The following is a 12,029-nucleotide window of genomic DNA, read 5'->3' on the forward strand; positions in this document are numbered from 1 at the left end:
AATACACAAGACGAAACGGTTAAATCGGCTATGATAAAATGGGCACAGGACATTGGGCATAACATTATGTTTGAGGACTGGGAAAGGTTGTGGACCACTGGGCTGAACTTCACCGCATGTAATGCTCTGAAGGAAAATGTAATGAAAATGATGTATAGGTGGTACATGACCCCAGTTAAACTTGCCAAAATATACCATTCGTCTGATAATAAATGTTGGAAATGTAAGGAAAATGAAGGAACATTCTTTCATCTCTGGTGGACTTGCCCTAAAGTGAAGGTCTTCTGGGAAATGATATATAATGAGTTGAAAAAGGTATTTAAGTATACCTTCACTAAGAAACCAGAGGCCTTCCTTCTGGGTATTGTCGGCCAGAAGGTGCTAAAGAAGGACCGAACATTTTTTCTGTATGCAACAACGGCAGCAAGGATACTTATCGCTAAGAACTGGAAAACGCAAGATCTACCCACACTGGAAGAGTGGCAGATGCAGCTGATGGACTATGTGCAACTGGCCGAGATGACTGGCAGAATCCGAGACCTGGGAGAAGAGAGGATCGAGGAAGACTGGAAGAAATTTAAGACGTATTTACAAAAACATTGTAATTTGGTTGAATGTTAAGAAGGATGCTAGATTATAAATAATTGGCCACCACTAAATTAGATTTGAATTTGATGATAAGTGAGGTTAAAGAAAACACAAACCTTTTGGAGAATTGCTAGATTGTATTTAAATGAGTGGATATAAGATTGTAAACAAGTTGATAATTTGCTTGGAAAAACTTTTTAACGATGTAAGTGGGAGCGGGAGACGTGAGGGAGTCCAAAGAAGTGATGAAACCACGTTTTGATATAAGCAATGTTGTTTATTATTTGTGCATTTGTATCAAAAAACTTTAATAAATATTTATTTTTTTTAAAAAAATAAAGTGCCAGAAAACATTACATCTAAATAAAAGGAAAGTAGATGGAAGTGAGAGCTGGACCGTAAAGAAGGCTGATCGCTGAAGAATTGATGCTTTTGAATTATGGTGCTGGAGGAGACTCCTGAGCAGGGGCCACAAACCTTTTTCAGCCGTAGGCCGGTCCACCATTCCTCAGACCTTGTGGGGGGCCGGACTATATTGGGGGGGGGGGGGAATGAATGAATTCCTATACCCCACAAATAACCCAGAGATGCATTTTAAATAAAAGCACACACTCTACTCATGTAAAAACATCGGGCAGGCTGCACAAATAACCCAGAGACACATTTCAAATAAAATGACACATTCTACTCATGTAAAAACACGCTGATTCCTGGACCGGGCCTTAGGTTGCCTACCCCTGCTCTTGAGAGTCCTGTGGACTGCAAAAAGATCAAACCTATCCGTTCTGAAGGAAATCAGCCCTGAGTGCTCACTGGAAGGACAGATCGTGAAGCTGAGGCTCCAATACTTTGGCCACCTCATGAGAAGAGAAGACTCCCTGGAAAAGAGCCTGATGTTGGGAAAGATGGAGGGCACAAGGAGAAGGGGACGACAGAGGACGAGATGGTTGGACAGTGTTCTTGAAGCTACCAGCATGAATTTGACCAAACTGCGGGAGGCAGTGGAAGACAGGAGTGCCTGGCATGCTCTGGTCCAGGGGGTCACGAAGAGTCGGACACGACTGAATGACAACAAAAGGAAACACCAAATAAGACAATATCACCCCAAAATATCATATAATAGTACACCATAGTACACCAGATGGGGCACATAAACCTCGGCAGGTAGCCCATCTAGGGGAAGGAAAACTCTGATCCTAAACTTCCACTGCCTTGCAGGATATCTTCAGGAGAAGAAAAGGCTAAGGAATAAAGTCTGCACAAATCTGGAGTGGAACCCCTGAGACAGTCGGGGCTTGTACGCTTCCTTCCAGCAACTCCTGCAGCCAAGCTGGTGCCAAACATATCGTTCTGATGAGGAGGAAGGGAAAGAAGGAACCTAGATGGTCTGATACCTTAAGATTCATGTCAGGAAGCAAAGCATTGGCTCACTTAACATGATGCATTGACTCAAGAGTTTACAAGCAAATCAGGCTTGGCATTAGGGAATGGATACATCAGTCAATTTCAGTTCCCTCTCCATTTTTCACTCAGATTCAGTTCTAATTTTTGCAGCAATTAGCAACTTTTTAAATATATATATATATATATATATATATATATAGTGAAAATTCACCAGCCAATCTTAGTGCAAATTTCTCCTAACGAAACACGCTTTTTGCAGGCCGTTTGCCCCAACGCACATATTTTTTGCAAGCCATTTCCCCCCAGTATAAAGCAATTGTATATGTTAAGTTTCCTCAATACATGCGCTTTCATGCAGACTTTCCCCTAATATGTACATACTATTTGGCTGGAGATTTGCACTGCAAAAATTCAGAGAAGTGTTCAGTTGACATGGAGGTTTGAGTTTTAGCCTCATTAAATTGCAAATTGCCCCCCGCTGCCCACAGCACTGCAAGTAATGGTTGATCTACCAGGCCTTTTCATAGGATTACTGTTATCGGCAGATGGATTGTCCCAAAGGACGCTGTTGGTTCACCACAACCCATGGTCTTCTATAAAGAACAGCTATGGCTGCATGCTGCGAGCACTCAAGGATGCACCGCTTGCGCAAGCAAAGGGAATACCCAAGAGACTCCCGTGTGTTTTGGGGATACACATTCTGCTCACATCCCAGAATCCTCCGCAATATGCAAACCATCCTTGACAGATGGATCGACATTAATAGCATTCCTTGGCAGCTGAAAAATCTGAATTCCACCGGACTAGTCTGTGTGGAAAAAAACCACCACTCAGCTTTTCAAGACAGCCTTTGTTCTTTTCACGGCCACAATCAAGCCTTTATTACACTCATTTTGCCGGATCGCCGGCCTACCCACACAAAGCCCACACCTTAAGTGGGTCTCTCTTTCTTACCTCTACGAAGCCACCCACTCTCTCTGCCCCCAGGTGCTCTCATACCCTTCATCGCTCAAAACTATTCCAAATTTTTGCAAGGACACACGAAACAAGATTTGTAAGCGTGCTCTCTCGTCAGAATCGCTCTTTTAGAGTGTTCTGGGCATGGAGACGAACACCCTTTTTTCGTATTCAGAGCGCGCAACCTTTCAAACTGAAAAATGAAGGGTACATGCTGGCAACGTCAGCCAGCTGTCAGGAAGAGGTGCCCACAAATGCGAGGGAGGCTGATGGATCATTTCAAACCTGTGTGTGCTCACAGAATAAAACCATCAAGGCCTCTCCAAAAAGGGAACTGGTTTTAACCGCTACCTCCCTGGGACAGAGAAATTTAAGAGCCAAGCAAATACGTTGGTGGTGGCAAGTAAAGACTTGACCCAGTGGCAGGGTGTGCTAAAAAGATTGGGATCAAAAAAAGCAGTGGCAGACTAATGTGAATTCATACCCCCCCCCAAAAGGAATGGGTTTAAAGAATGGTGAGGGAAAAAGCAACACACATCTATTTATATCCTAAGTTGTCAAGTAGGCAGCATGGAGACCCCTGAGGAAGACCAAGGTCAAAACGTCTTTGGGTTTTGTGACAGTTTATCTTCCTATACACATAGAAGATGTAGGATGTCGTCACGCTCTGCAGCCACACCAACTGCACTGTGGGGAACGGCTGGCTGGTCCAGGCAAGCTGTTTAATGGAGGTGTCTCTCCCCCTTTGGCAAATGTGCCTGCAGAGAGGTTTAACAAAGGGGAGAGAGGCTTTGCGAAGGGCCTCCCGCTGCCTTTAAAAAGGGAGGGGCTCAGAGAAGGAGGGGCTTGAGGAAGAGGGGAGGGGCTTGGGGTGAGTTGTGGGAGATTGGCAAGGAGGGTGGGGCAAAGCAAGGGGGGTTGATCAGGAGCGGGGGGAGGGCAAAGGGTAGGCGGGGTTGGTGTGCAATTTTATTTGTCCGGTTTGTTGGCATTTTGTGCTCCACAACACTTATGAGCTACATTGGCGCAGTTTGCGCATATTTTGCTAATATGCACCATTTGTTTGCTGAACGGAGTATGACACTGCTTTAAATGCACGGTTCAGGTGGGGCCAAAAGGAGTCAATTGGGATGGAGTGGCAATCTAGGAATATAAGGACAGGTGCCAGACTACTACACTTTTCACTCCCAACTGAGCCCAGGGATGGGAAGTCTGGCTGGTGACAAAAAGGTACTTTCAGATCCTAGGACAGGTGAACAGAAGGAAAAAAGATAACTCTCTGCAGGACAGTTTTGACGCAATGCCTGTCAGTTCCCAACCTACAATTCTCCAAGCATCTTCAGTCAGGTCTGGTAAAAACAACAGACTGAAGCTTTGAAGAACTAATGCAGGTCCGTGTAGACCAGAGCTAGTCAACATGGCGCCGGTTCCGTAAGTTGTTGGACTCCAACGCCCATCAGCCCCGGTCAACATGGCCGATGGTCAGAGAGGATGGGCGTTTACAGTGGTACCTCGGGTTAAGAACTTAATTCGTTCCGGAGGTCCATTCTTAACCTGAAACTGTTCTTAACCTGAGGTACCACTTTAGCTAATGGGGCCTCCCACTGCCGCTGGAGCACGATTTCTGTTCTCATCCCGAGGTAAAGTTCTTAACCCGAGGTACTATTTCTGAGTTAGCAGAGTCTGTAACCTGAAGCGTCTGTAACCGGAAGCGTCTGCAACCCGAGGTACCACAGTATTTATTTTGAATTTGTATACAGTGGTGCCTTGCGAGACGAAAATAATTCGTTCCGCGAGTCTCTTCGTCTAGCGGTTTTTTCGTCTTGCGAAGAACGGCCATTAGTGGCTTGGCGGATTAGCGCTATCAGCGGCTTAGCGGCTTAGAAAAAGGGAGGAAGGGGAAAAACTCGCAAGACTCGCAAGACGTTTTCGTCTTGCGAAGCAAGCCCATAGGGAAATTCGTCTTGCAAAGCACCTCAAAAAATGGAAAACCCTTTCGTCTAGCGAGTTTTTCGTCTTGCGAGGCATTCGTCTTGCGGGGCACCACTGTACTGACCTCTATCCATAGATCTCAGGGCAGTTCACAACATAAAAGTACAGTATTTTTTTAAAAAAATGGAAAACACGTAATAAAAACAAGAACAGAAACCAACCAACAACACACACACCCAACTTCCAGAAGGACATATATTCCCCACTCGTACTTTATGCGGAGGGTCTCAGCTCAGTTTTAGAGCACATCCTTTGCATGCAGAGGTCCCAGATCTGTCTCCAGCAGTGTTCGAAATTAGCCAGGTGCCAGGTGCATTTTGCTACTGGCGCAGGTCCGATTGCAACGAAGTGGAGATTTCTGGGGGCCAGGTTAGCAACTACAGTTCAAAAACCTCTCTCCTAGTCCACAGTTAATACCATTTCCATTTCCACTGTGTGCGTTCCCTTCTTGCATACAGGGACTAAGGAATTGTTGTCAAGCAATGTAGCTGAGATAATATAAGCGTAGAATTGTTATTATTTATTATTATTATTAACTATTATTATTATTATTATTTATTACTTATACCCTGCCCATCTGCTCAGGCCTCTCAGCCACTCTGGGCAGCTTCCAACAGGATATTAAAAGGTAAAGGGACCCCTGACAATTAGGTCCAGTCGCAGACAACTCTGGGGTTGTGGTGCTCATCTCACTTTATTGGCCGAGGGAACCGGCGTACAGCTTCCGGGTCATGTGGCCAGCATGACTAAGCCGCTTCTGGTGAACCAGAGCAGCACACGGAAACGCCGTTTAGCTTCCCGCCAGAGCGGTACCTATTTATCTACTTGCAGTTCATGCTTTCGAACTGCTAGGTTGGCAGGAGCAGGGACCGAGCAACGGGACCTTGCCCCGTCGCGGGGATTTGAACTGCCAACCTTCTGATCGGCAAGCCCTGGGCTCTGTGGTTTAACCCACAGCGCCACCCGCGTCCCAACAGGATATCGAAAACGCAATAAAACATCAGACATAAAAAACTTCCCTAAACAGGGCTGCCTTCAGATGTCTTCTAAAAGTCAGATAGTTGTTCATTTCCTTGACATTTGGTGGGAAGACATTCCACAGGGCAGGCACCACCACCAAGAAGGCCCTCTGCCTGGTTCCCTGTAACTTCGCTTCTCACAGGAGGGAACTGCCAGAAGACCCTCAGAGCTGGACCTCAGTGTCCAGGCAGAACGATGGGGGTGGAGACACTCCTTCAGGTAGCACTGGAAGGGATCTCGAGGGTCATGCAGCCCAACCTCCCTGGCCAATAGACATTCTGTTGTGGTGGCCGCAACGTAGATTCTAGCTGCCATTTGGCCCCCAGGTTATATACCCGAGTTTCTAATGCTGAATTCTCCAGGTAAGACAAGGAAAGAGGCTAGCCCCGAAAAGCTGCTGGCAGTCAGTGCAGACAATACTATGCAAGATGACCACTGGTTTGACTTTGTACAAGTTTGTGCTCCTCGGATATTGGGGAAGAGCCACAGCTCAGTGACAGAACATCTGCCCTGTCTCCTGCTTCAATTCTGCCTGGTTCAATTCCCGGCACCTCTAACAAAGTTTGGGAATATTTCCTGTCTGGATCCTAGGAAAGCTGCTGCCAACCAGTGTAAGCAGTACTGAGCAATATAGACCCCTGGTCTAGTTCCATGCAAGACAGCCTCCTATGTTCTTGGCTGCTCTAGAGTTGGATAAGAAGCATTTTTAACAAGATAAAGGCATCCCCTGAATTAATTCCCGCCAGTCTAAGAGGGCTGGCGGCTGGGAGGCAGCTGATTACCTTTCTCTGTCAGATCGGCTTGTTTAATGCAATTAAGCGCTGGAACAACGCTAGCCATGCGCTCTTGCTCGCTTGCTGCTATGTCGCAACTGGCTTGGCAAGAAGGGGAGAGCCCAGCTTGTTCAAACAGAGCTGCTGGTGCAAGATTAATGCCGAAACACAAACCCCACAGCAGCCATCACTGGGGGGAACTGTTCTAAAATTAAGAGAAAAATATGCATTCTAATATTTGGAAGGAAACTGGAGTAAGGGAATCTCCCCCCCCCCCCCCAAAAAAAAAAATTGACAAAAGGCTCCAGAAAGTGGAGTCATTCTATAGGCCTAGGCTGAGAGCACACCATACATTTAAAGCACCTAGAAAAAGCAGCACCCAGGAAACCGTAGTTTGTTAAGGGTGCTGGGAGTTATAGCTCTTTGGGGGTACGCTACAGCTCCGAGAATTCTTGGACTGTGTGTGCTTTAAAAGTATGATATGTATACAGCCTTAGATAGCTTTAATAGGGGATATAACAGTTTTACGGAGGACAGAGATCTACCAACAGTCCGAAACATTCATATTAATATACGAGCTGCTCATTTTCTCTTCCTTTATAATGCTGCTCTAATAAGAAATTGTTTTGTTATGAAAAACTGTATTCCATCTCACATTTCTCATTATAATAATTTGATGTTTTATAACCGTATTCATTTCATCAGTAAAAGACGTTACACACAACTATTTAAAACATTAAAAAATAATTACAAATGAATCTTATGCTAAAAAGCAGATTAAAATGCATGTCCACATTTTACATGTCTGAGTGGGCATGCCTAAACAAACATTTTATTATTATTTTTACTGTTACTATTACTGTTACTATTACTATTACTATTATTATTATTATTATTATTATTATTATTATTATATACCCTGTAATAATAATAATAATAATAATTATTATTATTATTATTTTATTTATACCCTGCCCATCGGGCTGGCTTTCCCCAGCCACTCTGGGTGGCTTCCAGCAAAATATTAAAATACAATAATTTATCAAATATTAAAAGCTTCCCTAAACAGGGCTGCCTTCAGATGTCTTCTGAAAATCAGATAGTTGTTTATTTTTGCAGGCACCAAAAAGAAAATAAAAAAGAAAAAGTAGTGAAGGCGTCTGCCTGGTGTCAACAAGCAGGGAGTTCCAAAGTCTACCTGTGCTGCCACACTAAAATATTGATTTCTCAGAAGTGCAGGTGTTTTATGTGGAACCAGTAACTGTGCCAGTTTTCTCAAATCAAAGCAGTTGAGTTGGGAATACATGGGAGAAGGCAGTCTCTCAAGTAAACAGATCCCAAACTGTGAAGAGTTTTGTAGTTCATCATAAGATGAGTGGGATCAGACCAAAGGCTCACCTAGCCATCGAAACATGGCTTTAGAAAAAAATAAAGAATAAACCAAAACAGGAATTTGTTTCAAAATGGGAGGTCTTTAAAGTTTATAATTATAGCAGTTTAAATTCTGTTGCAGCATTTGAAGAATTTCACAGTAATAGTTTCAAGTTAGACATGAGGCTTAAGATGTAATACATAAATGAAATAAGGAATAGACTGGAGGTTGGGTCTATAGTTCCAAGACCAATTTTCGCTTTATTATTTTGTTAAGAAAGCTTTGTGTTTTTTGTTATTTTTGTTTCTATTTTTGCTTTCTTTCCTTTTTTTCAGTTGTATCAATAAAAAAATCAAATTTAAAAAGAAACAAACACAGCTTTAGGAATCATTTTTTAAAAAACAAAAACTTTTTTTGCTAAGCATCTGCCCATTGTCCTCAAGCACCAGAACTAACAAATAGTCATTTTAACCACCAATCAGGAAGAAGACCCTCCAAAAGAAGTGTTGTTGAGCAGATACGGAAAAGACAAGTCTTTTGAAGGAGCCAGATTTTTAGGTGTCAAAACCAAAGCACCAGGCATTGCATTAAAAGTCCAGAGAACATTAGGTGTTTTTCATTGGTTATGCATCAATATTATTTGCACCTGCAAAAGTTTTGGGGCTGTTGCACATACAGTGGTACCTCGGGTTAAGTACTTAATGCGTTCTGGAGGTCCGTTCTTAACCTGAAACTGTTCTTAACCTGAAGCACCACTTTAGCTAATGGGGCCTCCTGCTGCCGCCGGAGCACAATTTCTGTTCTTACCCTGAAGTAAAGTTCTTAACCCGAGGTACTATTTCTGAGTTAGCGGAGTCTGTAACCTAAAGCATATGTAACCTGAGGTATGTAACTGTACTTCCTTTCCAACCAGCGCATGTCCTAGAAGAGGGGTCAGTAAACTTTTTCAGCAGGGGGCCGGTCCACTGTCCCTCAGACCTTGTGGGGGGCCGGACTATATTTTTTGGGGGGGGAGAGAACGAATTCCTATGCCCCACAAATAACCCGGAGATGCATTTTAAATAAAAGGACACATTCTGCTCATGTAAAAACATACTGATTCCCGGACTGTCCGGGGGCTGGATTTAGAAGGCGATTGGGCCGGATCCGGCCCCCAGGGCCTTAGTTTGCCTACCCATGTCCTAGAACTTCCTGATGAAATCCTATAGCTTTTCACACCACAAATGTTCTAGGGGAGAGTGGGGGGTCCACTCTTTTGCTGTGCCACTCCAGAAACTGACAATATGGTGGCCAGAGGGAACAACTACAGTGGTACCTCGGGTTAAGTACTTAATTCGTTCCGGAGATCCGTACTTAACCTGAAACTGCTCTTAACCTGAAGCACCACTTTAGCTAATGGGGCCTCCTGCTGCTGCCGTGTGATTTCTGTTCTCATCCTGAAGCAAAGTTCTTAACCTGAAGCACTATTTCTGGGTTAGTGGAGTCTGTAACCTGAAGCGTATGTAACCTGAAGCGTCTGTAACCCGAGGTACCACTGTACAGTAATAAATTAGAATTAAATCCATTGTTGATGCGCTGTAATCTCGTCTAGAACGCTTTGCAGAACACACCCACAACGGAACACCATTGCAGAAGGGCCCATTAACTGTTTCTCTAGAAAGGTGGCTACAGTGGTACCTCGGGTTAAGTACTTAATACGTTCCGGAGATCCGTACTTAACCTGAAACTGCTCTTAACCTGAAGCACCACTTTAGCTAATGGGGCCTCCCACTGCCGCTGTGCCGCCGGAGCATGATTTCTGTTCTCATCCTGAAACAAAGTTCTTAAGCTGAAGCACTATTTCTGGGTTAGTGGAGTCTGTAACCTGAGGAGTATGTAACCTGAAGTGTATGTAACCCGAGGTACCACTGTACAGTAATAAATTAGAATTAAATCCACTGTCGATGCACTGTTATCTCGTATAGAACGCTTTGCAGAACGCACCCACAACGGAACACCATTGCAGAAGGGCCCATTAACTGTTTCTCTAGGAAGGTGGCTACAGTGGTACCTCGGGTTAAGTACTTAATTCGTTCCGTAGATCCGTACTTAACCTGAAACTGCTCTTAACCTGAAGCACCACTTTAGCTAATGGGGCCTCCTGCTGCTGCCGTGTGATTTCTGTTCTCATCCTGAAGCAAAGTTCTTAACCTGAAGCACTATTTCTGGGTTAGTGGAGTCTGTAACCTGAAGCGTATGTAACCTGAAGCGTTTGTAACCCGAGGTACCACTGTACAGTAATAAATTAGAATTAAATCCACTGTTGATGCGCTGTTATCTCGTCTAGAATGCTTTGCAGAACGCACCCACAACGGAACACCATTGCAGAAGGGCCCATTAACTGTTTCCCCAGACAGGAGGCTACTCCCATAGCTCAAGAGGCAAAGCAAACCCCAGGGACTAGGAACTTGAGCATCCAGCCAACTAGTCAACAACAGAGAGGCTCGCGCGGGGCGCAGCCCATTCCCATCCGCCAATCAGCAATGAACAGCACCCGAGAAGGGGCGGGGTCGCGAGTGGCTTGTTGTTTCATGTACTACCGGTTGCAAAAAAAGAGAGGAAAGGCGGCGGCTGGAGGGGAGAGATAATAGACGCACAAACACACACACACACACCTCGCAAAGCGGCACCATCTGATCTTTGCACGATTCTTTCCACCAGCCCAGACTTGCTCTTGCAAAAGAGAACTTTGGGTACAAATCAAGAAGCAGGGATCCCTCCCCAAACGAGGAGCTCTTAACAAAATCCGCTTTTGAAAGGGGGAAGTTTTGAGTTGCAAACTTTTCCTAGAGGGTGGGGCTCAGTTGGGGGGGAGAGAAGTTCAAAGCGATTTTTTTTTGCGGCGCGTTTAAAAAAAACATCAAATGCAGCAAGCTTTGAGAGCCGATCCACCTTAGAGCAGATCCATTCCCCCCCTACCCGCCCGCCCCGTCCAACAAAGTCACAATATAAAAGGTTTCTGCAGCCACTCCGGTTTGTTTACCTGCTAAGATGGCTTTGCCCGGATGGGTAAGTTTGGTTTTGCCCGCCGGAGCCGCTGCAGCCAAGCAGCGAGGTCTGGCGAATGGACTGACGAAGGGCGTCGAGGATGGAGACATGATGGGTTGCAGGATCCGACCCACCGACAGACGGGACAGTTTTGCAAAAGCAGCAGAACTGGCGGGGGGGGGGCGAGTTGATCCAAGTGCAAAGGAAGCAGGAGCTGGAGGAAATTGCCAGAACGCTACTGCTGCCGCCGCCGGATCCCCAGCCAGGGCTTCTTCTATATACTGCCGGGAGCCGATCCTATCCAGCTAGCCAAGGCGGGCGCCGCCGCCGCCCCCTTTTCCCGCGAGCGGAGGTGGGGCAGCCCCTAGCCACGCAGCCAGCGTCACGGGCTCGCCATTGGCTTTTAATGCTTGAAGGAGGGACGGGCGGAAAAGGAGGTGGAGGAGGAGGCAGCTGCCAGGATTGGGGCTGCCTCGCTTTTGCTTTCCCCGAAGATCGCACAGTGGGAAGGGGCCACGCGGGATCTAGCGCACCCCCCCCCCAATGCAGGAATTCCCCCCGCCGCTCGGGATTCGAACCCACGACTCTGCGATTAAGATTCTCACGCTGTGCTGCTGAGTGAGCAACCAGGGAGTGCAAGCGATCCGTTTCTCAGGAGTAGGTGGGGTGTCCGGTTTGCTGGGGTGGTGTTTTGTGGTTTTTTGCAAATTGAAGGATGGTGTTAGTGAAAGCAGCGTCGCACAGTTCCTGCTTTGGAGTAGCTGCTTGGCTTGCAGAAGGGACCGGCTTCAATCCGCGACATCTCCCTGTTTGTGAACCCTGGGGAGCTGCTGCCAGTCCGTGTAGACAACACTGGGCTAGGCAGAGCGGTAGGTCTTACTTAGGAACACAGGGAA

At 45.8% G+C, this 12,029-nt stretch overlaps 1 protein-coding gene across 1 annotated transcript in view; it reads right to left on the reverse strand.

The window, feature by feature from the left end:
- The window catches only part of SLC25A1 (solute carrier family 25 member 1), a 51,081-nt gene extending 39,579 nt beyond the window's left edge, over positions 1-11,502 (reverse strand). The window contains exon 1 of the mRNA XM_083717603.1: positions 11,129-11,502. Coding sequence (XP_083573729.1) covers positions 11,129-11,243 — 115 coding nt within the window. The 5' untranslated portion in view covers positions 11,244-11,502. The remainder of the gene's footprint in view (positions 1-11,128) is intronic.
- Positions 11,503-12,029: the final 527 nt, after the last annotated feature.

Source organism: Podarcis gaigeae (assembly GCF_964106915.1).
Source record: "Podarcis gaigeae genome assembly, chromosome: 16".
NCBI lineage: Eukaryota > Metazoa > Chordata > Lepidosauria > Squamata > Lacertidae > Podarcis > Podarcis gaigeae.